Source organism: Callionymus lyra, chromosome 5, assembly GCF_982586985.1.
Source record: "Callionymus lyra chromosome 5, fCalLyr1.hap1.1, whole genome shotgun sequence".
Taxonomy (NCBI): Eukaryota; Metazoa; Chordata; class Actinopteri; order Syngnathiformes; family Callionymidae; genus Callionymus; species Callionymus lyra.
In genome coordinates, this window is record NC_141822.1 from 36,025,553 (window position 1) to 36,053,131 (window position 27,579).

General features: G+C 38.9%; 1 protein-coding gene across 1 annotated transcript; it reads right to left on the bottom strand.

Annotated features, from left to right (window-relative positions):
- Nucleotides 1-2,752: 2,752 nt before the first annotated feature.
- LOC148080490 (nipped-B-like protein B) lies at nt 2,753-27,222 on the bottom strand. Its single transcript, XM_087792211.1, has 47 exons — nt 26,686-27,222; nt 24,728-24,876; nt 24,495-24,660; nt 22,688-22,788; nt 22,194-22,302; nt 21,975-22,123; nt 21,610-21,740; nt 21,465-21,534; nt 20,801-21,316; nt 17,813-19,441; nt 17,641-17,751; nt 17,265-17,396; nt 16,675-16,740; nt 16,503-16,592; nt 16,324-16,427; nt 16,163-16,249; nt 15,853-16,084; nt 15,300-15,445; nt 15,147-15,227; nt 14,935-15,035; nt 14,707-14,827; nt 14,546-14,628; nt 14,050-14,182; nt 13,836-13,979; nt 12,685-12,771; nt 12,016-12,209; nt 11,842-11,944; nt 11,640-11,738; nt 10,986-11,132; nt 10,730-10,864; nt 10,563-10,661; nt 10,442-10,495; nt 10,253-10,361; nt 9,780-9,916; nt 9,235-9,375; nt 9,068-9,161; nt 8,717-8,871; nt 8,558-8,648; nt 8,303-8,476; nt 7,791-7,981; nt 7,604-7,711; nt 7,344-7,544; nt 5,367-5,513; nt 4,920-5,293; nt 4,684-4,858; nt 3,853-4,038; nt 2,753-3,441 (listed from the first exon to the last, which is right to left on the bottom strand). The coding sequence occupies exons 2-47, from the start codon at nt 24,789-24,791 to the stop codon at nt 3,082-3,084; spliced, it is 8,127 nt and encodes a 2,708-aa protein (XP_087648337.1). The 5' UTR covers nt 24,792-24,876; nt 26,686-27,222; the 3' UTR covers nt 2,753-3,081.
- Nucleotides 27,223-27,579: the final 357 nt, after the last annotated feature.

Below are 27,579 nucleotides of genomic sequence, written 5' to 3' on the forward strand. Positions count from 1 at the left end.
TTGCAAACGTATGAGCCGTCTCCATACGGTCCTGTAGTTTCCGGGCGTAGTCAGGACCGGGTGCTGCAACTGTTGCTTCTGGTGGCACCCCGAATGCCAGTTCTACCAGTGTCCTCAGCTCTCGACCCAGAATCAGCAGTGCCGGTTGTTGCTGGAGCTGCGCACGTGACCTGTCTAGAGACCCTGGCACCTGGCTGTGAGGAGCAGGCATCACAGCAACGACAGAAGTCCTCTACATCCCTTCTTTGCAAACCCCAGTAGTAGCTCTGGCGCAGGCGACGGAGGGTCTTGGAGATGCCAAAATGTCCTGACCCTGTGCTCCCATGGCAGGCCTCAAGCACATCCTTTCTAAGTGATTTTGGAACTACCACTTGCCACCTTTCCTCCCCCCACGATGGGTCCTGCGATGCCCGCTGTAAAACTCCATCTTAGTGTGGAGGACCAAACTTAGACCACAGTCCTTTGGTGGCAGTAGAGAGCCCAGATATTTCATCCCACTTCTGACACCAATGTAACGTTTGGTCCTCCACACAATGACCAGACGATTGACTTGCACAGATGGCTTCTTTTAATAGCAGTACCTTACAGAATGGGTGATTGTTTCGGCCACAACCCATGCCGCTCGTTCTCCACACCACACGTTGTAAGCAAACTCTCTCCAACAACCCCGCGCATGCGCACACCTCCAACTTCTTAAAGTGCCCCGCAACATTACAAAACACAACAGGTTAGGATCGTTACAATATAATGCTTTGCCGATCATATAAGTGTTTGATTTCCATTCGTCAGAAGGAATGAAACTAAATAAAACTGTTGTTTCATGCGAGTAACAGTTACGTTCTTTTATGTATGCCTTTCTTTCTATATTCACGGAAGTTGTTGTAAGGAAATTCTGGGCTCTCGCCCTTGTGATATATATACGTCCGCTGTTTTATTTTAAAAGGGATTAAAAAGGAAGTTGATCGGGTTCCTTGTTATTGTGAGTGTGTTCCACATGAGGGATGTCAGTACAGGATTAACAGAATTACAGTATTCACACGAGCATGCGCACTGGCGCCCTCAGACATGCGCACTGGCCGATCACAGTGCAGATTTCATTACAGTATTGACAAACTGAAATAATTGACGTCATTCATGAACCTCACTGCACGTCATTAAGTACTTAAAATGTTATTAAAATGCTACTGGTTCAGTCAATAGTTTTCTTCCAATTGCTTTTTAAGTTGTGTTTTGTAAATGAAAAAACTTGCACGGAACGATCGTTGATCACTTTTTTTTTTTTAGAAAAAGTTTAAACTTTTTTTTTTTTTAATACTTGCCTGAAACGTCACATCCGTTAAAATGTCGTCACTTCCAGTGACTGCTGTATTGCGTTCTAAATAGTGATCGATGTTTGAGTTAGAGAGGCCAGTGCGCATGCGTATGTGAATACTTAATTGTGCTAATCCTGTACCGATATTTTATGGTGTGCTTTATGAAAAAATGTTATATGGCATAGTTTTGTTTTTCTAGATACTGATTCAATTTGTGTTCATATCAGCGTAAGGTAATTGTAATATAGTTGTTATAATCTAACTTTATTATTGAGTCCACAACAATAAGATAGAATAACGGATGTAGTTATACTAAGAGTCCAGTAGATGGTAGCAGTGTTATTAAAAATAAGTCAAAGCGTATAGTTTGGGAATCATAGAATGCTACTTTAGAAATCGCTAAATACAAATGAAGTTCTAAAGACTTAATGATGTCGTACAGTTAACCAAAGTCACTATTTGGAGCCAATTATTATCCATCTCACCAGACAAGCTGTCATCTTGGACAATGTCATATTGTCATATGATTAAGATGGTTAAAATATGATGATTCAATTATTAATTCTCCAAAAGTTTACCTTGAAATGTTTTATTTTGTGTGATTAAGTCTACATCTTCTTAAAGAGATCTATAGCGGTCATTGTTTGTAACTTGTAAAATTTCCTGACTTATAGCATCATATACGTTTGAAAATGATACACTAGTCAGAGCTAAAATAGTATGTTTTAATTGTCAATTTCTCTAAAATTCTTCATTCAAATGTTATATATTATTATTCCCAATCTTAAATGTACGATTTTTAATAACATGAGACCCATTAACTGGGTGAAAAACTAAATGTGTATACAATCAATAGCTATAGCACAAAATAAAAAACAACAGTAAATACATGATTTTTTTTTTTTAAACAGTAGCAAGTTATCCAGATTCACAAGGACAAAAATAAAATAGGACAGGGTACTATGAGCTCATAAGAAGTCCCTGTAGGACGAAAAAGTCCCAGTAAACCAGAGGCTAAATTTGAGAAGTACAGGCACACTGGTCACACAAACACTGTATATAATATAATACACTACAAGTATTCATTTCTCTGCAAAGTCACAAGTCATGAAATATAAAATGACTCAACAGATGTTTGTTTGAAACCATTTTTTTCAACCAGATCTATATATATTTTTATTTAACTTTACCAATAATAGTTAATGTATTTAGAGTTACTACACTTTTCTACACAATTCAATATTTCATATATGTTCTCACACTTTTTTTTTTTTACACATCAGTGATCCCCCTCCATAGTTTAACAGTTCTTTCCACCAACAAACATGAATTTTGTTTAAACCGTACATTTGAAACCCACTTTGATTTCCACCGTCCCTTCACTAGAGTACAAACCACTCACACAAGAAAACATTCCCATATAAAGAAACTATCAGGAGTTTCATCTTCAAAAACACTTTATTAAGAACATCATCAATACACTAATTTCCAACATTCACTTTCTTCTTTTTTACAGAATTATGTTCAGATATAAACAAATGTTAAACTATGATACAATGGGAGTAAAAATCAAACAACCAGGTTGCTGTACAACAGCGAAGGAAATCCCGACACAATGTTTTCCCCAAACATTTCCTTCCGGTGTTCAACTTCATTGGTTCATTAAATATTAAAAAGTTTTCCTTGTGACACATTGGATCCAAATAGATTCAGGTTGTGAGGGTGAGAATTGGAAAGGGGGAGGGGCTGTGTGAGTACACTCAGGTGATTATCTCTTAGTCCCGTCCCTGGTGGCATATAACCCCCGTAATGTGTGTGCCACTTTGTTTGAGAGCTTCTGACTACTGGTCAGGTGGATTTTCTTGTAAATAATGTCTGACTCTTTGATGGCGTCCACCCAAGGCACCTTTTTGCGACCGTCTCTTTTCTTTGCCACCGACCAGGCTCCGGTGTAAGTCCCCGACATCCAGTGTATACTGTAGCCAGATTTGATCTTCTCAATGACCCTGGCAATCTGCGGTCTATCTTTATATCTCGGGCAGCAGATGGCAATGACGTCCATGGCTTCCACCTTCTTGTTCATTTGACCTTCATCGTCGGCAGTGTCCACACCTTTCTTTGATTTTTTCTGCAAAAACAGAAAACCTTGTCAGTTTCTGACAAATGTCAATGAAAGACTACAAATACATACATGCTTATTTATGCTCATAATCCCAAACATTTTTATCATGTACCCTATTTTATTACAGCCCATCATGGGACATATTTGTTTACCAGTGGAACGCCAGAGTAGTGTCAATTCTTGGACTCAGAGTGTCTGTGATTGGACAGGCCGTAATGGATAAACACATACGATAAGGCGCAAAAATTAATGCAAATAAAATTAGGAGATTTAGGAGAACAAAAGAAGAGTATATAACCATTGACAAATCACCATAGAAGCATTTTAAAAACATACAAATGAAACAGTGAACACATATGTAGAAAGGATTTAAAAGACTATACTGTCAGAAAAGACCTGCAATATTAATCTTCTCACCACAGGTGGATCTTCTTCCTCGGTCTCGTCATCTTCAGACTCCACAGACGCAATGTTGTCATTGTGGTTGTGGTTTTTGGGCTTTGGGCCCTTTAGAAGTGAAGTGATTGCTTTGTTCCTGGCATTTGCGTTTGCTTCCCCTTCCTCTTCCTCTTCGTGGTCCAGGTGGTCCATCAATACTTTGAACTGGTAGAGGAATAAAGAAATGATCAGTCTTCTGTCAAGAGCGAGTAGGACCAGTTTATATCCTTTAAAGCTTGTGGGCTCTTTGGGTATTCTATATAATAAGCCTTCTAATATGTATTCTAAATCCTTTTTTAGGTTTATTTAAAAATAATATTTTGTCCCATAGAATATATATATATTGTATTATTAATATATATAACATTAACATAGTTTGAGGTTTTTTTTACATTATATATTTATTTAATCTAGTATTGTGTATAGGTGGTTAAACTACACTGTTAAGGTTCCCAAAGTGTTTGCTCATATTCACAAATGTATTAAGAAAATGAATTTCATCTACTGTCAATTGTTCAGGATCATAAGAAAAGTATTTTCTCACATTCAGAACGTGGAGAAAGTTGGCTTATTTCAGTTAGTTTAACGCTAAATATAATACTTAGCTTAAGACTATTGTATTTATAATTTTTTTTTTTTTTTAAATGTTCGCCCAAGGTGGTTATGTTGCTTGTTTACTTCTAGTTTGACGAAACCGGCATCCTTTTGTGTGGACCATGCTAATGTGGGTTACTCCACGCAGGCTGGTTTGTGAGTGTCTCTGCCTCTAACTTCAAGCAGCTGAATGAGGGAAACTTTAATCTCACTTACGTCTAAATACTGTTTGACTATGTCTCTCTTGGTCTCATCACCAAGATCCTTGTTGGCCAAATCTCCTTTCAAGAACTCCAGAGTCTGACGAGGATGAAAATGGACCTTCGGTTTCCTGTTCACCGCCTTGTCATACACTTTAGCAGACTCTGTCGGCGAATACTTCTGGATTTTGCTGTGGTGGAGAGAAGACTGTGAGTAACTGGATTAAAGGTTTAAAACAAGTTTTACTCTACCTGTCTGAGAATCCGTAGAGGTTTTTCAAATGCTGCTTGAGCACAAGGAGCAGCAGGATTCCTTGGGAGGCACTGGCAAAATCCAGCAAAAGCTTTGTGTTCTCAGGAAGTCGGTCCAGAATTGAATCCTCGTCCTCAGAATCTGAATCCGTCTTCTTCTTATTCCGGACGACATCTTCTTCGTCGCTGCTGCTGCTGCTACTGCTACTGCTGCTGCTGCTGCTGCTACTGCTGGATCTGCTACTGTTCTCCTCGTCTTCATCATCAGAGCTATGTTTTCTCCTCTTGTGGTGCGACTTCTTCTTCTTCTTCTTCTTCTTCTTCTTTTTTATCTTTTTCTTCTTTGGTCGCGGCACCGGCTCTTTAAGTAAAGACTGCTCGGAAAAAGATGGAAACATTTAGGAAATGATAAAGACGTTGGAGGAGATGCTGAATAAAACCCCTCACCTCCTTGAAGGTCTGAAGCAAGTTGCTGCCAGAGACAGACAGAGTGATGTCGATGTGGTGCATGATGAAGAGCGGCTCGTCCTGCGTTTGGTAGGGGAAACAGGCTAGGTTGTCTGCTATAAAGAGCAGTCTGTTCACCTCCGTCTTCTGCAAGAAAGTGACATGCCAGTGGTTTCATTTAGGTTGTGCTACCATTAAAGCTTGCATTTCCAGGACCTTCAATATTCTGAGATCAAAATGTATTCACAAGCCCCAAGACAGCAAAAAACATCAACTCAATCTATCAAAAAGGCAGCGGACACCCTTAACAGGTTACAAGTCCCTCGCAGGGCGAAGAGATACATACAACCAGTCATACACACTCAGGCTTTTAGGCCTGTGGATCAGAATTTGTTGATGGTTTCGCGCAAACACATCCGGACCAGAAGAGAGAAATCCTTCCAGGCTCTTGAATGAGTCAGTAGATCCATAAAGTGCAGAGGGAGAGGAAGATCGTTCCAAAGGTTAGGAGCAACAGCCTGGAAGGATTTCTCTCCTCTGGTCCTGAACCGTGTGCGAGGAATTGTGTATTGCTTTTGATTGTTCAAACACGTTGAGACCCTGGTCTAGAAAGGCTCTTTACAAATAACTATTACTTACTTACTTACTACAAACACAGGGTAACAAAAGATAAAGATCACAATTACTTCCTTTTTTAAACAATTAGCATCTTTACACATGGCACTAGACGTTTCTTTACAGTTTTTTTTTTTTACTTACAATTGCACCCACTGTAACTGAATTTATATTAATGTTGCAACAAGGAAATAAAACTAAAACCAATTATAATGTGTTAAATAATATGTTAATCATTGTACACATTCCAAAATAACTTTATTCCAAAGTAAAGACCATACATTGTCTAGCACTTTCTGGGGGACCCTGAGGAGTTCCCCGGCAAGCCAAACAGTCTCTACAGCATGTCCTGGGTCCCCCCCCACAATCTTCTTTTGGTGGGACATGCCCTGAACACCTCACCAGGTGGGCGTGTCATCCAGGAGGCAACCTAATCAGAAGCCAAACCACCTCAACTGACTCAAAGCAGTGGCTCTTCTCCAAGCCTCTCACAGATGACTGGGCTTGTTATCCTCTCTAAGGGAGAGCCCAGTCATCCCACAGAGAAAAATATTTTCAGATGTTTGTACTTGATCTTGTCTTTTCAGTCACTACCCAGAGATTGACAAATATTTGACCAAGAAATACAGTATTATATTTCTTATTACCATGTAAATAAAGTAAATTGTATATCAATTTTTTTTTTTTCATCAAAAATAAAAGCATAAACTATAAAACAAATAATTTAATTGGATGTATTATAACTTTTTAAATAAAGGTCAATACTTAGTTCCCCTGAATACTTTGCTCAAGTAATCAAAATGGTTGCTAGAGTTTTTGATAAAAGGAAAAGGATAAAAGATGTCATCTAGCAAGTTTTTAAAGAATGAAATCCAAAACTTGTGTTTCCTGTTAACATGGCTGTGAAGAATTTCTCTAAATTGTAATGAAATTAATTCTACTTCCTGTGGTTCATAACGGATATCCTGTTGGTTGGATACAGTTCAAGTCCAATTCTTAAATTGAATAGAAATAGTGAATTTTGTATTTCCTTGGAACAGAGATATTGTAGAGCAGGAATGTCAACTCAATCACAGAAGGGACAACATCTTTAAACTTTCTAAGTGGCTGCCTGGACAACATGGAAAACAGGAAGTAAGGTAAGGTAAAACTTTATTGATGCGTCAATTGTGAATTTGTGAGATCATTTTTCCATACTCGAGTCTCAATCTGTTCTTACTATCTCCATATTTGTTCTCCTTCACCGAACCCAGCCATCACAATGCTGTTAACACCTTCAAGTTTCAATTCCAAATTTGGACATGCCATAAAGTGTCACTTTGACTTGACTTTGACTTGATAGTAAAAGATTGAATGCCTTACCGAGCTGTCGTCAAACTGGTTGAGCAGGGAGATTAGGAAAGCTCGTCGATGTTGCCTGTTCCCTCGCACCATGGTGTACAGATGTGCGCAGAGAGCAGAATCAGTGTCATCATGACGGAAGCCTCGAATAGCCGGGCTCTTGGATCCGACTATGGCACTTTGGACCTGAAATGACATCTTCAACCCTGCGACGGCCTTCATCTGTTGAGAGAGATGGATTAATTCCCTTACACGACACATATTTTCTTCTGCACACTTACATGAATGAAGCCAGAATATTTCTTGTCAATTTCCACAAGCTGCTGATCTGCTTTGTTCTTCATGGTTGGTTCAGGATCCGTACCAATAGCTATTAGGTACGGCACACACTGTAGAGAGAGCAACAACTTGAATAGGACGGCCGAAAAAATTCACATGGAAGTTTCAGCTCATCTTTAGTAACTTTACCTGTACAGGGTGGATCAACCCCTGGTTGAGGGTCAGCGTGATGACGCTCAGGGCAAAGTGTCGGACCATGGACTGAGTGTGGAAGAAAGACTCCAGAACTTTGTTAAGGTAAATCTGCATGATGGAGCTGCTCATGCCAGACGAGATGTCGCCCATCTCCTTTAGATCTTCCTGCTTTGCTTGTTTCTTCCCTGAAAAATTAATCAAAAAAAGGACTTAACATTTGTTTCACGCTAAGTTGATTGCTAACTTTTCTTATCCTTTTAAACCAACAAAAACGAGTTTCATTAGCACTTGACGTGAGATTATGGAACAACTTTTTAATTAAAGAAAACAAATAAAAAAACACAACTAAGGCCCATCAACACACTGAAAGACAACTTCTCTGGTGAAGTGCACTCTTGCAAAATAAAAATAAATGAGTATGTTATTCTGAAAAAAATAAACTCATAGGGTGAATTTGGAATGACAGTCTGTGTGTGAGAATAATTCTGCAGGCTCTTCAAACTTACATTCGCGATCAGCCTCCTGCATTCGATTGTCCTCCTCCTGCAGATACGTCTGCAGGTTCTTAAGTACCTGGATCTTTAGGTTGACAGAACCGTTTTCTTCAGACAGTGTGTTGTTGTACAGAACCTTCACCTCCTGCCCGAACATGAGCTCTGGGTGCATGATAAACTGGAAACCTTTAGGGAAGTAGAATAAACGATTCCTAAAACTGATGCTGTAGCAGAAATAATTGTGTTTGTATAAATGCACAAGCGTACCTAGACCAACAATGGCCTTGATCTGGACCTCCTCGTCCTCATTGGTGGTGAAGTAAAGAAGAAGCTCCAACACTTTCTCCTTAATGATGATCTGGAGAGAATATGATCAGAGAGTGTTCTGTATAGTTTTGTTTTCTAACCTCAAGCATTGATATTCACCTTATTTGCCCCTTTAAACTCCTCCTGGTCGAAATCAAAGTGTCGACACAGCGCCCCCACAGTGAAAAGAGAGCGCAGCAGAGTGGGCTTGTTGCTCACTAGAGTGGAGCTGCTGGAGTCCTCCTGGTGCTGCGTCTTCAGTTTGGCGAGAGCTCCTGTAAGACACCATAGAACAATGAACACCAGGAACTATTTTGTCTCCTTAATGTACACAATCAAGATTAATAAAAACACACACAACTTCCTTAGTTTATTCAGGAAACCTCTGTAACACTTGAAAACATGTTTTTTAATTCATTCAAACACATTTGCACTCATTCTAAAAAGGTTTATTAAGATGTTTCTCTTTACCATAGTAGCGATTGAAACATGCCCACACAAACTTGTAGTTGTGTGTGACCTTGTTCACGACGGCCCCGAGACAGCTTACACAGTGTTGGACAACCTGTGAACCAGACATGATGAAATAGTAAAAGAAACTATCACATGTGTCGGTAACAATTAAGAAGAAGACCAACCATCATGCCGTATTTGAAGATCAGTTTCATCAGATCTTCTTCGATGGTGTTGAGGAAACTTTCACTGGGATTTTCGATCAGAGGAACAACAAGCTCCAGGATCTTGGCTGCGTTGCAGATCACCATGAAGTCATTTGGCGTCTGAATCAAAGTTGTACTTATTATTTTCAGCCACTAGATGAAGCCATCATACAGCAAAGGGAATATTGGAATTAAGACTGGAGATTCTTGTGATCTTGTTGACAGATTTAATTGCAAGTTTTCATGAATCTCATTAACCCTTGTGTTATCTCTGGGTCACGGTGACCCAGTGGCCGGAAAACAAATGTGTATCCCTTGTGTTGTCTCAATCTATCAAGGTGGGTCCAGGTGGACAACCTCCACCACTGCATATTTATTTGTGGGATCCAGGGAGGTCATTCACCTTGAGCCAGAGGCAACACAAGGGTTAAGCCAAGTCTTACAAGAGATAATTTACAGGTTTGCTTATCATCCATCAAACCTGACGAGTTGCATGACCAGCCGTGAAAAAGAAAAATCCTTACATTGCACTTGCTGGTCAGGTACGGCTGCATGGGCATGGCGTGTTTGATCATCAACTGCGGGCTGATCTTGGTGAACAGATACAGTGTTGTGATGCAGGCGACCACACGGTCAGTGTTGACTCCTTTTTCTTCACAGTCTGAAAAACGTTTCTCATCATTTACAATTTTACCACCTCAAAACATTTTGTCACAGCTGCTCAAAATAACAGCTTGTTCTATTTATTACAAAGCCCCCCCCTCATCATTTCCATCTTTCATTCATACAAATGTTTATTATCAAAGTGTCACTTTTCTTTGTTTTCTTTTTTTTTAATGATGCCAGTATTCTTAACACAATTCAATTATGTTGAATTTAAATGTTTAATAATGAATACAAATATTCTTTAATGCAAATTCTAGGGCAACAGGGTTAAGGAATTTTTAAGAAATAAATCTGCAAAGAAAAATAAAAATAAAAAAGTAATGTCGCTTACCTGTGATAGAATCCTCACATTTGAGAATGTGCTCCACCAGGTTGTCCACTAACTGAATGCAGGCCTTCTTAGCTGGTTTGTAGGAAGCATTTTCCTCAGATTTTAAAAGCTAAATATGCAAAAAAAAACAATGTTGTGTTAAAAAAACTTAAAGGGTCACACATGGATTTGAGATTTATTTAATCTTACATTTTGAAGGAGCTGCTCAAACCAGTCATAGCCAGAGTCTTTACATGCCGACACCTAATGCGAAAAATAATAGTCATGCACAACATTCTAGCTAGACTTCTCAGAGATGGATGACACTCACCACGCCAGTGATGTTGAGGATTTTTCTTATCATGCCCTCCTTGTCGTGACTTGGAGTTGGTGTGAACCATAATTTCTGGAAAGTCTCGTTCACCAGTTTCTGTGGAGATAATATCATTAAGTTGGTTTATACATTGTCTAGTGAAAAAGATAACAGACAGCACGAACTTTAATCCCTTCTTCGTCGTTGACCCGTCGGATCATCTTGACGCACATCTCTGTGACCTTGTGGAAGTCTGGCTGCTCCAAGCAAATGTCCCGAAGGATCTTAATGACTCTCTTCCTCACGCTAATACCAGTGTCCTTTAGAAAAAAAATAGTTTCTTACTGAAAAGGTTTCAATAAATACATGTCATAACAATTGGCTCCTTCAACAGGCATATTTGGGTGCAAACAGAAATGAATCAACCAAAAAGTAATTTACCAAAATCCTCTCCACCAGCATGTCATAATACTGCTCGATGAGTTCTGGTCGACTGAGAACGAAGCGACCAAGAAGTTCCACAGCTGCCTCACGCACACTTGTGGAATTGTCCATGAGACGACAATGAACTCCTCGCTGCATGTCCACCTGGGGGGAAAAAATTAAAGAAATTAATAAAGTTAATAATTGTCAGTACAGTAATATATAGGTCATCTGGGATTATTTTTAATTTATGGTTATACCAAAAACCAAAACTTTTTTTGACCAGTTTTCTGAGATCATTTGTAATTTTAATATCTGGCTGCTAATCAATTCAACCATGTGATTATGAATCAATCATCTGTGTTGCTGTGTGCTGGAAAAACAATTTCCTGAAGGAGACTTCCAGAGTGAACAATAAAGTCTGTGTGTCTGTCTAATAATACAGTTGCTTATAATGTGTGTTTTAAGTGGTCCTACCGCAAAATGCTGGTGTCAAACCTACACAACCCTAGTTCTCTGAAAAGTGTTTTTAACAAAGGGTCAAGATGACTGTTGCCTTTAATGTTTCTTAAATGGTTTTAGTTTTTTCCAACAAATAAAAAATACAATTATTAAAACAAAACAAAACAAAACAAAAGGAAACAAGGACGACATAAAACTCCATGTACTTACCCTCGACAAAATAATCGGATCTGCAGCCACAACCTCCGACAGACACTTCATGGCTTTAGTTCTGACAGCGATCGCACTTTCACCAAGAACTCTCAGAATCTGTATGCAGTGGGAAGGATAAACTTATCATGGTGTGAACTGTTACATTTTGTACTTGTTATTTAACATATAAAATATTCTAATGTGAGAAACATTTCTTTACCTGTGACAAATAAATATCAAAACTTTGTGCAAACGGCCTCATGGAGGCTAAATGTCGGACGATTAGACATGCGTCCTCGTAGTCCACAACGTCAGAGTTGCTTCTGAAACAGAGACAACCGTTGGTCCTTGGGCAGAAACAAGCAATGGTGAGTTTAAAAGAAACAACTGTCACCTAGTTCGTGAGGTCCTGATAAGCTTTCGCAGGAATTTCTTCCGCATTTCAGCTTTCTGGATTATCTCCTCACTGGCTTCTATGTCCATGGCACCACCTCTGCAGTCTTCGTCGCTGTCCTGAGACTTCATCGCTTTGTCCACTTTGCTTGTGGTGTCCCGGTACCACTGGGCGATGTAGAACTTCCTCGCAAACTGGAAGTAAGAAACACTTTTCATCTAAACTAAATTGTGTGCCAAAATTATCCCTTCATTTTATTTTTGATCAAATTGTTGCATTGTACATTTCCCAAAACAGCTGTAGCCCCCAGCTGATTTTTACCCGGTCATTTTATTTGTGAAATATAATGAAAATCTATTTCTGTGATGACTGAAGGGCTTAAAACACACTCAGAGTAACATTTTCATAACAAGCTAGTTTACCACCTGTTTTATAGTGCTAATATGTTGATTTAAGTGTCTATAAATAGATCTTGTATCTATTTACTCATCAGTATGTCTATTAGCAAAAAATAAAAAATAGTTTATTTCTTCCTAACAGGTTGGCTCTATATTAATGGAACCGTTGGGAACTAGTGTGTGTGTAGTGTCTAGAGGAAGCCCACACACCAATGATGGGAACAACACAAGTTAACACACAAAACTACACTTCTTGGAAAGTGATACTAACCACAAGAGAGGTATCTGACTCCAGCTTGTCATCAATGAAGTCCAACAAAGACCTCTGCATCTGCTGGACTTCATCACCACCTCGAGCCTGTGAGCATATCAATTAAACCGCTTAGTTTGCACAGTCAAAAAAAAAGAAAAGCATTGAAATGTTCAGATCAGCCTATATAATACCATGTTTGCCGATAATCTGCCCACAAAGATTTTTAGCTCAATGAGTACATGGGACATTGTATTTATCTTTTGAAATCGCAGGTTTGAAACGCGCATTCAATTTTTTTCAGAAACGACAGATTAACTTGGTCTTTAATAAAAGCTTTTAGAGAACACAGACATTAAAACAAAGAAGACACACACTGTCAGGAAAATACCTAAATTGATGCAAATGTAAACTAGTCTACTGGCTGAAAGTTCAATAAGCCTTCTTGTGGCACCTTTATACTGACCATTGAATTTAAAAGGCTTTAAATGTTTAATTTTGAATTTAAAAAATATTTATAATTATTGCAATTAGAATATAAAACTATATACTGTATGCAATGCATGTAAAATAAATGCCTTCCTTTTGAAATATTAGATTTTTTTAATGTTATTATTCAAAAGAAAACACACATTCAATAACAATTGAAAGCTCAAAAATACAATATTTAAATTTCAAAAATGTAAATTATAACATTTAAAATGTTAAATCCTACTATTCAAAATTCTGATGGCACTAATATACTTCCATATCAATATACCATTGTCATGCTATTATGTATCTAAGAGATTATATTATAAGTAGAAAAGTATTGGAATTTTTCTTTATCTCAAAATTGTTCAAAACACTATTTGTGAACATTTTGTACAACATTACAAATTCAAAGGATTATTTTCTGCTAAATGGAGGATTGAAAAAAAATAATGAATCTGGGAACATCCATAAATAAAAAAGTTGATTTAATGACAATATAATAATGGAGGCGCTTCAAGAGGAGACCAGGGTGGTCCTTATGCATGAAGCAGAGTTGGCTAAAATGACAATTAATAGTTAGATATCATGTTGTGGTCTGACTCTCACACAGGGACCAGCAGTTGTCAAACAATTCAACCTGCAATCGGTGCTGTACATCTCTTTCCGTTACAGAATTTTACACTCACACGTACACTCACCTCTTTCAGGATGCGATCTATTGCCTTCTGGTCCATCTTGCTTGTGACGGCATCTTTACGCAAGCGAGATGCCACAGTGCCAAGGTAGTCCAGGGACGCCACCCTGAGGGCCATTTCTGTCTGCTTGTTGCTGAACTGGTGCACCTGTTTGGTGTATGAACAAATGTTGTATGAGCAGAGTGTTACATGTATGGCAGGACCGGATAATCTTTACCAGCAAACGGCCCAGTAAGTTAAGCAGCAGTTCAGCTGCCGGCCACTCAGGCCTGTTGACTGTGGACAGAAGGTCGTGCACAAAGTTCTCAAACAAAGGGCGGTAGTCCTCCTCTCCCTGCTTACTGCCGCACCTGAGGCAGAAACAAAATATTTGAGTGCCAAAGAAAAGAAGAGAACAAAAAATTGCCTTAATAGGATGGAAAAACTAATTTAGTGAGGGAAAAAATATATAAACATGTTTTTTTTTCTTTTATGGACCTTTATTTTACAAACGGTAAGTAAAACTGTAAAAGAAATACGTACAAATCATATAAATGTGATGCAACTCCTCCGTTAGAAAAAGGAGGAGAGACAGAGACAGAGCGACAGAGTGACGGAGCGACCGATCTTTATGGATCCCTCTGGGCCACATACAGTACATACAGTCAAGAGCTGCTTGTGGCCCCCGGGCTCTATGACTAAAAAAAGCGTTAAAAAGATTAAATGAGACTTACTTCTTAAGAAAAACCGTCAGGAAGTTCTGGGCTGTCCTCATAGCCGTTTCATAGGAGTTAGTAATTAGAATGTCTTTATCCACCTGGAACACAAGATACCCGATTAAAACACTGCCATTGTGTTATCATAACAATATGGCTTCAACCATCAGTTCATTCACCTTCTTGTTTTCATCCTCTGATTCTCGTTCGGATGGGAGATGAACGACACACTGGATAAGCTGAAGAACCAGAGCTGTGACCATTTGAATGTGGACTGGCTCTTCGTCCCCGCTGGTAAGACTAAAGACGTACAAGACATTTTTAACCAGGTAGAATGTTTTGATCGAATAAATGGATAAAAAAAAGGAAAAAAATAATCTTCAGTATTCACTACACCCATTTCCCACCTGAAGTTTCTAAGGCTGCGTTTGTTGGTAGGCAGTCGAGCCAGAGAGGTGAAGATCTCTTCCAGGATGAGCTGCCTGTGCTTCTTGTACTGTGAGAAAACCTTTAGAAGACATAAGCACAATGTAAGTCATTGAAATGTCGAACAAAATGGTGTGAACCTGAAGCAGATGTTAGCAGCTACAACTACAAAAAAAAAAGGGTTGATGCTCACCGCTGTCACCAATGAGATAGCACACAGCTGCAGGTCGCTGACGTTCTCCACAAAAAAAGGGGTAATACCGAGGTTGGAAACCTAGACATAGCCAATAAACAGGCACAAGTAAGCAATAGCCAGCAGCTATATTTAGAACAAAAACAGTCTGACCTGTAAAATGGTGGTGTCAGTGAGCAGCTGGATCTCCAGTAGCTCGGCAAAGTTGCAGATGATTTCACACACTTTGTTGTAAAGCGACACCACAGCCTTCTGCTTATGAGTGGACGACTTCCCCTTCTTGCCCTTGTGCATTGGACCTGAAAAAGCATGAAGGAGCTCAGAAATGAACAGAATTGTTTAAGATAATAGCAGCATGCCAGTTACTGCACATTTGAAAGTTATAATCTTTATAGACTTTTTTTTTTAATTTTCAGATTAATAAACTTTAGATAACGGCACGCCTATAATGATTTATTTGATAAATTTGTGCTTCTGTATCGCAGCAATAAATATGAAACATATTGGCCAAAACAAAATTTGTAATCAAGGACCATTGTTAATTGGAGCACAGATGATTTCTGATAAAAGAAAGAAGAAAGAAGAAAAATTGCTATAATAATGAAAAACTAAATAAAATACATTGTATAATGTGACACACAAGATACTGGTCCCGAATTTTTTTAGCTGCATTCATCCAAAGTATTTTAGTAGAAAAGGCACTGACCTCCATGCAAGTCCGCTTTGTAAGCCAGATCATACTGCGGGTACAAAGTGTTTTGCAGGTGAAACTTGGTGAACTGCAGCATCTGCTCGATCACATCCTCTATATAAACATTTTTGGCCATGTGAGGAGACGTCATGATGTTCAGAGCTGTGAGACAGGCGTCCGCTGACTTGGTCACACGTTCCATGATGATGTCTCTCCACAGACGTTCCTCGTCCATGCTGTCGTTGTCCTAAAGCAGCAGCACAGATGTTAACGGAGTTATCCTGCTGAATGAGAAACTATTAGGATGATGTTTTTAATCACTTACAAGGCCCATCATGGTGTAAAGTTTCACGCTGTCCTGAATGTTCTTCTCCAAAATATTCATCATTCTCACTAGTTTCTCTGTTGAAATCTGAGGGAGGACACAAGATATCATCAACACAATTAATCCAGCACACTAATTGAAAACCAAACCACTTCACCTACCTTGTTAAATACACCCATCGCTTTAATTTTTGCAGAGTCGCTGCCAAGCTCGGCGAGTTGGTGCTTTCCTAAAAGAAGCTCTGGAGGAATCTCATCCTCATCAACTGCAAAAGTAGCACATCATTTCATTTTGGTGTTATGCAGATATAGATGCTGCAGAAGAATATTTTTGAGTTTACCATCAGCTGCGAGGTCTACATCTTCAAGGCCCTCGAGAATGCTGTCAACAGCAGCAGTAAATCTTTTGAATGTAGAGGAATCCAGCATTTCTGTTGGAGATTTTGAAGATATATAATAAAATACTTGAAGTAGCAGAAATGTAAACATTTTAAAAAAAAAAGACAGAAATACCATCTAAGGTCATCTTGGGATCAAACAACTTTTTATTTTTTTGCTTCTTCTTCCATTTTCTGGCCACTGAAAAAGAGGATATTTCATTACTACCACAATTATATTCATGTCATCAGAATCTATTTTATTTGGATATTGAGTTGGTTTTAAAAAGGTGCTATAAGTGAAGTTGCTATTACTTTTTCCAATCTTGTAGTTAATAAAATGATTGAGAGTTTGCACTCTCAAAAAGAAATAACAATTTAAATGGAAATTTTCCTACTCAAGAAAAGCAATATTTGTGGACCCGACTTGTTTTTCTCCCATCTCTTCATCCCACTCCCTCACAGAGAACTCATCACAGCAGCTGTATGCACTTGGTCTTCCGTCATTACGTGTGAAAATTAAATGTTTGTAATCACAGATGGTTCAGGAGTTATTGTTACTGAGAAGCCTGCTTAACTGTTGACGCATGTGTAGGTGACTCTAACCTCTTTTTGTGACTTGTAAAATTCCAAGACGTTCCTAATGTGTTGTAGACTGACTGTTGTCTTTATAATAAAGTCATAAATAATATGGATGAGAGTTGACCAGTCTTGGGGAAGACTTACCATCATTCACGATGTGCAGTTGGCTGCTGCCGTCTGAGTCGTCCGAGTTTAACTCATTGGTGCGTCGGCGTCTCTTTTTCTCTTCATGCTTCCATGTCTTGTCTTTACCCTTCTTGTGCCTTTTTCTTGAAGCTAAATAGACGTGAGAAGAGTCCGAAGATTCAGTCCAAAAAGCCATTGTCATTGTTTACTCAGCAAAAATGTATACTGATTTTATTTTCCTTGTCGCTGGAAACAGATATAAGTAAACGGAGTAGCTATGCTCCATACAGACATCTGTACCGTGAAAAGCATTACAATGTTCTTCATCACTCTGCTGGGTCTTTGTGGGACTTTCATATTGTGACAACCATAATATTAACAGATTTTATCTTACCGCCCTCACTGCCTGAAGATTCGTCTTCGTCTGAACCCGACTCTGTGTACTTGGGCGTCTTGCTAACCAAACTATGCCTGCGCTTGCTTCCCTTCTCGCTTGATGGCATTCCTGTTTCACAAATAAAAAGTTATTATAAAGTAACTCTGACAGTTATAACAAATAATTTTACCTTTGCTGGACTTATTATCAGGAGAGGACCAGCTTCTGGACTTCAAGCCCTGTGACTTCCTCCTTTCCCTTATGACTCTTTTCACTTCTTCAGCGTTCATTCGCGTCAACTCAACAATGGGCTTAGAATCTTCGCACAGTTTCTTTACTAGCACCACTTTTTCCAGCAAACCTTGAGGTTCTTTACATTCATCCAAAAACACTTCAGGGACCTTGGGCTCCTTCTCTTTGCCTTCCTGCTTTCGCTTGGGAATAACAAAGTTCTTCAGCACTCCAGAATTTCCGCCCAGCAGATATTGAGGAAAATGGCTTGTTTTCGTTTCGTTGGATTGCTGTTTATTTGTTGATTGGCTACCGTTGCTACTATCACCACGTCTCTTCTCCTTTTTACCCGGCATGTTTTGAGAAGAACTGTCTGTCTTTTGATGGTCAGATGATTTCCTTAACTCGTCTTGCTTTGCTTTTGCTCGGTCAGATTTGGAGGTGAATTCAGGATGTGGATGGTCAGTTCCTTCCTTTGCCATCTTGTGTTTCTTATCCCCACCACTATCAAATCTCTCTCTGTCCCGATCTTTACCCCTGTCCTGATTGCGAACAATGTTTTCCTCCTTTTCTTTGTCTTTAACCTTATCCCTTTCTTTAACACCTTCTTTAGATTTTTCTTTTTCTTTATTTCGTTCTCTAACTTTGTCTTTATCACGGACATCTTTTTCCCGTCCCTTTTCTTTATCCCTCACCCTGTTTTTGTCCACATCTTTAATTCTTTCCTTGTCTTCTCTGTCTGGTCGGTCTTCCGTCTTGTTTTTTCTCTGCTGCTTTTGCTTATCTTCAAGGCCTTCTTTTTCTCTTTTCTCCTTACTCCAATCTTTGTCTTTATGTTTTTCTCTGTCTTTGTCACGAACCTTGTTCTTCTCTCTCTCCTTGTCCTCTCTATTCCTGACCTTTTCTTTCTCTACTTTTTTATCAATTTCTTTTTCTTCTTCTTTTTCTTTAGCCCGTTCTTTACCCCTTATTTTGCCTCTCTCCATGTCCTTCTCCCCATCAACCTCTTTGGGTTTGTGTCCTTCCCTTTCCCGGCTTCTGTCTTGACTGTGGCTCAAGTTGCGCTCTGGTTTGATTGTGTTTTTTTGGGATTCTGATTGGCTGATTTGGGATTGGTGATTGTTGTGATTCTTCTCAGGCCTTTTCTCTGAATGTTGATTATGCTTCTGTCGTTGAGATTCTGAACGTCGATGTTTGGAATCTTTACGACTCTCCTGCTTCTCAGTGGCTGGTCGGACTTCTGAGCCAGGCGGCATGGAGTTGTCTGCAGGCTGTTTGATGACAGCAGCTCTGTTTTCATCCACCTTATCAACCATTTCCTTCGTATTTGAAATGAGATGCTTCACACGCTCTGGGCTTAAGGGATGGGCATCTAAAACCACGACAGGCTGTCGTATCAATCTGCCCGCTTGTTGCAAATCAATACTGACCATCAGAGCTGGGCGGCTGGCACCGTTACTCGCGGTGTTTGTCTTCTTGGGCGTTAAGTTAATGCCAGTGTTGCCACCTTGAACAGTGTGTCCGTCACTGACATCGTTTCCAGATTCCTGAGGATAAGAGTCTTGCTTTCGTTTCTTTAGTGGCTTATCTGGAAAAAAAACATAATAGACTTCAACAAATCTTTAAAAGGTATAAATATAGATGAATATCTAAGAATATGTTTACAATTTTGATACATCTGTAATTGTAACCTATGTTTCAAAGTTTTGACCAACTCACTCTATCACTCAGTTTATATGCAATCTTTGTTTTGGTTATATGATTGGTAATAGAGAGTTTGACTTCTTTATTTAAACTAATGTATAATGTCTTTTAAATGTTTTAGTTTTTTCATCATCATAATTATTTTATTGTCATATAGATTTAATTAATTCATCATAGGAAATGTTTTCCACTGACGATGTGACCTGAACAATATCCTTTTGTGGTTGCTACTATTATTTTTACATGGAGGGTTCTGCTTCTTCCAACTCCTGGAGGCTAGACTTAGATAATGCGTTTGGATTCAAAATCCATGAGTGTCCACCTCAACAGTTACTCATCACAAAATAGATAGATAGATATGGAAACTAGGTAATGTCCATTAACACACATTTCTTCTTTCGTATAATTCTTTTCATTATTTATGTTCTTTTCGATACTTGGAATTTTATGAAAAATGATTGACAGTTAGAATCTAAGCTAATTTAAACAGCAATCATAGTAGATATCAAATAGTAAATAGTATTAAGGTTCATCTTGACCACACACGCCAAAAAGATTAAGACCACAGGTCATGAGTTTGAATCATTTGAGTTGTGGAAACACAATTAAAGAATTATTAAGTTTATTTAATTGCTCATGTACCTTGTGTATATCAACCATTCCATAATAATTCAATGACAATGTTCCCTTAGCACAACTTGAAAGAGATGGTAGGGAGCTGCATTCAAAACATAAGTTTGCGCAGCAGTGGTCGACCTCCTGGTTCTTGTGGCCTAGCTCCAGTTTTTGATAGGGTAGCATCGACTTAACTCGATCTGTACACAAATCCTACGGAAAGGTGCTGACTTCTGCTTCTGTTTACTAATAATTAAATCAGACTGCAACCCTCATTAATGTCAATTGACCAAAGCATCTGCCTGTTAGTTAGTATTTTTACTGTCAAAATATTGAAGAACTGCTTTTTGTTGTTACTATTTTTTCTGTATTTCAGAGAAATTATTTTTTCTCACAATAATATTAATATAATAATAAAAGATTTGATACTTTTAATTAACCATCCACAAGTCTAAAATGCAATCTATTGATAATATTAAAGTCAGAAAATGGGTGCAGTTCATTTTACTTAATGTCTTACGTGATATGATCTGTTTTGTCTCATTAAATTTTCTTAAAGTGTCTTAAAAAGCTTAAAAACCCATTTCAGCACAACAGGTGAATTTTGACTGTACTAGAACTTACATACCTTTATCTTGGACTTCTTTCGACCACCGCTCCCTCTCTGTGACCAACTCCCGTTCTGTCCTCTCAATCTCAGATAAAGTATCCATCTCAGTGTCATCAACTCCCATAATAACGCCTGTTTCTCTGATATTGGGGTGCGATGTGACCTGCTGGCAGTTAACCTGCTCTTCAGCGTGATCGTCTGGTTCCACCTTGTCAGACAAGTCCTGCTCACTTGTCAGATCGGTGTTGTTCGTCAAATCTGTAGCATCTTGGTCCCCGCCGACTCTGGGCGAAAGTTCTCCACTCTGATCTGTGTCTGAAGTCCTCACTCTGGACAGTTTAATCGTCAACCTGCCAGACTCTTTGACCGGGGAACTCACAATGTCGTACAAAGCATTTTTTTCCAAATTCTCATTCTCATCTTGGCTTCTTTGCTTTTGCTTGTTCCTGCGACTAGCAGGAGTAAGAGGCATGTTCGGTGCTGATCCCGGTGGGGGGTTCGAAGGAGGGGACTGCATGGCAAGTGGTCTTGACCCTGCAGAGGAGAACAAAGAACAAATGGGGAATCAGAACAACATTGTTTGGACAGTGCATTTCCAGAATATAAATGCTTATTTAACAATAAATAAAACTTTTGTATTCACTTAAAAAAACAAACAAACACTTCATTGAGGGAAACTTACATTTAGCGTCTTCAGTTCCAGAGGGAGATTTGACTGAAAACAGGGAGTCTCTCATAGACGAATTGTTCGCCTGTTACACACAAGAAATTGATCAACACTCTTATAAGAGACGGTCCGAATGAAATTCAAAAACATCTACAATTACCTCATTTCCAAGTCTGTGAGCGACGTTCACATAATCATCGTGAGATTCCGATTTCACATTATGATTGGAAGGATTACTGGATAGCTGCCGAGAGACCTTGTTGCCATGGAGACTTCTGATACTACCTGCAACTGAAACAGAAAGCAATACTAGTGGTTACATTGTAGAGATTATATTTCTCACCTCATCCATGACACCAAAGGTAACAATAACAACGCAAGTTAGGTATTGAGTTCAGATGTAGCAGATCAAAGATTCTTGCTGGATGATACTGGGAATGTAAAGATGGATCTTTTTTCGATCTATACCGTCATAAATAGTTTAGTTTGGAAGTTTTGTATGTCTGTTTGTATTCAGTCTCATACCTTGTTGAGTCTGCTGGTGTTGAGAGTAACTAGGTGAGCTGTACTGTATGTAGTCCGCAGGGCTCTGAGGGGTGTAAGGACTTGGAATTGGGCTGTTCTGCTGGGGGATGAACCGAGATCCTGACCCCGACTGAGGGGATGTAAAGCATCTAGAAAGTATGCAAGAACATATGAGCCAAGAACACAGAGACATTTTACATGGCAAAAAATGGGTCTCACCCAGAGGGGCTTTGAGGGACAGTGGTTGGCTGATAATTTGCTGCTGGACTTCCATGCACCTGATTTTGTGAAACTTTGTATTGCTGGGTCATCGGTTGCTGAATCCCGCCTGGAATGAGAACGTTTACTTATTAAGTCGCTCTCAATACAATGAATCAAGTTCATTTGTTATTTTTGCGTAGTGACATTCACATTTGATTTCCTATATTGATTCCTTGGGTTTCATCATTTATGTGTATTTTATAACTTTTTCATTTTCGTCTATTCCGTTTCCTTATGTTGTTAGTAATTGCCTTAACAACTATGCCTTTGTTTGGGTGGGTGTTTGATGTAGTCAAAAAATTGGGTTGTGGGGGTGTGTATTGATGAGTATGTGCATGTTAACTCCAATATTTCTTTACAAAAGGACCATATAAAAAAATTAAATGAGGAGGACACACAAGTAAACATTTTTCCTCTGTGCCACACCCCCTCTAATAAAAACAACGACATACCTTTGTCATTGAAGATTTGAGGATGCTTTGACAGCAACGTCTGCAGGAGCACTGGCATATCACCTTCAGGCTCATCATTACCCAAGTTGTCCTTCAGCTCTCTGGAAAACCAAGTATAAATAAAAATAACATAAATAAGTTGAAAGAAGAGATGAAACGTAATCTGGTGGAGAGTGATTTTGAGTTTCAATATGTTGAGAGAAGAAGCAAAAATGAAGAAATAACACATTTTATCTGCAGTGAAATATTCAGGATTGATGTGTGATCAAAGCACCTTGAACTAAAATGAATTTGACTGAATGAAGTAGTTTGTTTTTTAAATCAGTGTCAATGAAGCTACAAGTTTGATTGTGTTCATAGCAAAAGGAAAAATCTGCATTATGCCAAGTGCCTAGTTTGAATAAGTATATTAATATAACTATGATAAATATTGTCTGTACATCGTTTTGATTTTGTTAATTTTAACAGGTTTTCTTGACATGGATAGTTGGTATAAGAGTGGACACTAGATTTAAAAGAAGCAAAACCGTAATTTTATTATTTACATTTAATTAACTTCCCTTTTTAAATATATATATATAATCAAATTGGCAATTGCTATAATAAATATATTCTAAGCATTTAAGATACATTTACGATCAACAAAATGACTAAACATCGTATCTGCAGATACAATAAAACGTTTCAGGGTATTTTGGAATAAAGACCTATGGTCACAATACACTTCACATAAAGACTTGGGAAAGGTCGAGATAATGTAGCACTTATAAGACATGACTTTTGTAATGGTAAGGAGTACACTGTAGGAGAATGCTTTAGGATTTGGGAAGGCTCAGAAGGGAAGGCTCAGAAAGTTTAGTCATTCCACTAGATGGCTTCTTAGTGTTTCTGCCCATGAATCCAGCTAAATTCAGAACAAAACGCAGCAAACCAAAGAATCACTTTAACAGATCAACAGCCACGCAACTGTGTTGCGGTTGCTAGGTCAGACGTGCTAGAGCAGGAGTGTCTAACTGATCCAGAGAAGGGCAGAGATGGTGCGGGTTTTTGTTCCAACCAGTCAAGCACACATGAGTTAACGAATCAGGTGTTAGCTTAAACAAGCAGCACCTGACTGACCATCAACTGATTACAGTCTTCAGACGCCTGATTGATTCAACTATATGTGCTTGACTGGTTGGATCCAAAACCTCCACCGAGAAAAGGGCAGAGAGCCCTTCTCTGGACTAGTTGGACACCTGTGGATAGAGCTTTGAGGAAGGAAACAAAACGAACATCACAGGCGGTGCAACATTGTGCTATAACTCAAGTGGAGTGAGTTTGATAACTAGTTTGGAAGCTAAGCGAAAACAATTCTTGAATGGTGGAAGTGAATGACGTAATTAATTTTACCTGTATTTTTAACCATCACTGCTAATTTGTTTATCTAATGAGCTTCTTGACCAAAGTATGCACTGTCTCAGTTCTTTCACTTTAGTTATAAAAGTTCTGACCATGGTCTCTTGCTTGGTCATGAAAATCCACTTGTACATTACTATTAAGGAAATTAGCTGGTTTGATTCCATGCTAGCGACTGCACCAAACATTCCCAGAAAAGAAGGAGGCATTCCAGTCTTGACTGGTAACAAAATTCTAGGTCAAGGACAAAAGATGGACTGAAATGGAATTTGATTTTTTGACTTAAGTGTCATTTTGTTTTACAATACTTAGAAAATAAGATTTTTGACTTTATGGATGTCTACGTGGATTTAAAAACAAAAGACAAAAACATATAAGATGACTAAACGGGGGAGAATTCAATACTTACATGTGTTCAGTGGAAACTTGATTGAGACTATGTGCCAGCTGGTTTACCAGATTCTCATCTCGAGATACCAGCAGGCTGCTGACCTCTTCTGAGATCCTTCCATTGTAGAGTAAGCTCTTGGTAGTGGTAGTGGGAAGAGGCGACGGCAGCGGAAGCTGGTTCAACACTGGAAGGTTGGAAGGGCAGTTGTAAGTCACCAAATGATGGCATTAAATCGTTGACTTTAAACTTACAGTCAGTCAGGCTAGCAATTCCAGCAAGAGTAGTGATGGGAACATGAGGCATATCACCATTCATGCTGAAGATGAGGTCAAGTGGTCGTGTCTTTGCACAGGCTACCGAATCTCTCTGATCCCTTTCTTTTCCTCACATCTCCAAATTCCTGCAGGGGTGGAAACACAGGATCAATGCATGTTAATTTGGGATAAATTTGCAACAAATACAGCAATTTAAAAAAGGAAAATTAGGTTTGTTTGAAAACATTTTAATATTTCATTGACTGTTATTGTAAAGTCATTAGGATACAATGTGAACATGGACCTGTTCGACAATAAAAATGCCATTGGCAACCCAACTTTATTTAACTTCTTACTCACAGTGCTTTTCCTAACCTATTTATTATTTGATAAATATGTGTCTTACATTTTGTGTATCACCATTAAACAATTTTTCTTGCAATGCGTTTCATTCATGTACTTTAATAAAATCCCATTTTAAACAACTAAAAGAGTAAAGGGTTCCTAGATTTAGTCGACAAGTTAACAAAAAATATATATATTTTGCGTGATGACCAAAATGTACCTCTTTTTACGCGATTCAGTTTCTGTAAGTAACGCATGCAGAATATGATTATTTTCTCATCAAAGTCATACAGAGAGTGTACCATTATTTACTGCAGCTAAAGTTAAATATTACAAGATTTTCTGTATTTTTGTTAATCTAAATTGTGATTTATTTAGAGTTATAAAGGTATACAAACTTATTATGCGGAAATAAAAAATGTCCTGCTTAATGTGTCATAAGAAATCTACTTTAAATTCTTATTATCACTCTTTTATCGCCACCTACTGTCCCATTAGATGCAGTTACCTCTGCTCCCTTACTGGAAGATCTCCTCAATGGCAGACTACATTTATAAACAGCCAAAATGACTTTGATTAAGTCAACCCTCTGTAACAGTCTTTCTTTCCTTTCACCTATCCTGCATCATAAAAGCCACATATTCCAGGCAAGGCGTGAATATAGTAATGTGCTCCAGATTATTTATCCATTTACTTCACACTCTAAACGTTCCTTATATATTCTCGATTTATTTTTTAATCCAGACACAAAACATGGGATATATATAATGTGTCGTGGTGACACAGTTAATTGGATGCAATCTAAACAATATGTTACAGATTCATGATAGTTAAAATGATTTTAATTCAGGTTCCCTCACACATGAATTCAACAGAGAACCAGCTGGAGTGCTTGCATGCAAACACACACTTGGCCAGTAAAGCTAATTTCGTAGCTACATGTTATTGCATCCACTATTAGCTAGTATTCGTTCAATAATGTACTTTCTTTAGAATAAAACTCTAGGGAAATAGTTGGTTTGAGGGGTAATAAACACACCAATATCTCAAATTCTCTATTGTTTCATTGTCATTTGGGGTTTCCGGGGCTATCCGAACCGATACCAGCGACATACGCGTAGCTTAACCCCAATAATGACAGTTACACACGTCTTGTTTGATCATTTCAGCAAATGGACTTGAAGAAACACACTGGGAAACGCAGAAGAAGGGGGTTGAGAGCATTTCGTTGTTAGCCGACTAGCAACAACTGGAGCTAGATATGCTAGGTGGCTAGGTAAGGAGCTAAGTGTAAGTTAAGCTAGCATCACCGGTAAGTCTGTGAAAAACTGCTCTACCAGAAACGTTGTTAAGACACTGCAAAACGCTTTCATACCAACAGCACGTTTTGCTTAATCTTGAGTTTATAATTCTAGACCTCGGACTTTCCTTAGCAATCGCGACCCGACGCCTGTGAGGCAGGGGTACAAAGCACACAGACCCCCATCACAAATCACATTCTGGCCGGTCATGGCTGCCCTGGAGCCGGCCAGCAGCGAGAAAAACACCCGTGAGTGTGCAGGAATTACAGTAAATATGTGGTTGTATACATGTAAAGGTGGCTTATTTACCTCAGGATGTGATGAGAAAGAAGTGGTTCTAGTGGATGAAGAGGAGGAGGAGGAGCAGGAGGAGGGGGAGGATGGCAGCTGGAGCAGGAGAAGAGCCTCTAGCTCCCCTCTTCGTCCCCAGACTTCACAACAGCTACTCTGAGAAAAAAACAGCGATCACAGCGGCAGAGATCTCCGGGTCCGGATAGAGGTTCTCACCGTCCACGGAGAACGCATCGCACGGGTGCCATGCAGAAGCGGTGGCTGATGTAAAGCTAGATGTTGCGAAAGCAAAGCAGTCATCGATGGATTGATTGATATTGAGAAACGTCTAGGTTTAAAAAAAAAAAAAGAAGGGGGGTCCGACTGGTTGCCCCTCTCTTTCTTGCTCAAAATGCCGACCGGAAGAATGAGTTTGAGGAGCAACTCCCTCAACTGGTGAGGAGCCATAGTACTTAACATATAAATAGCAGTATTATCAATCACACACAAGTACTAAGAAATACCACAGTCGTCTTTAACTGTGTGTCAGTTCAGCAGTGGAGCTCTTACTGGTTGAAGACCCCAGAACACGTTTGTCATGTTTTGCCTAACACTGAAAAAAAACTGTTTTTTAGTGCCTGAACTATCCAATCTCTGTCATCCCAAAGACATGTTTCTTCACATTGAGAGGTCGATTCGGTTTAGTCATGTCAGGTGTTCTGGGCTTTTAAAATGGGAGGAGAACCCAGGGCTGACCCAGGACATCCTCTTTTTTCTCTGGATGCCCTCGATGATTCTTCTACTAGAACTAGAACTTCTACCTATAGTTTAATGAATGTTTTTGAGCATTTAGCTCTTGTCTCACTTCAGTGAGGAACCTCTTGGTAGAATTAAGGAATCACTTAAATAATAATAATAATTCATTTTACTTCT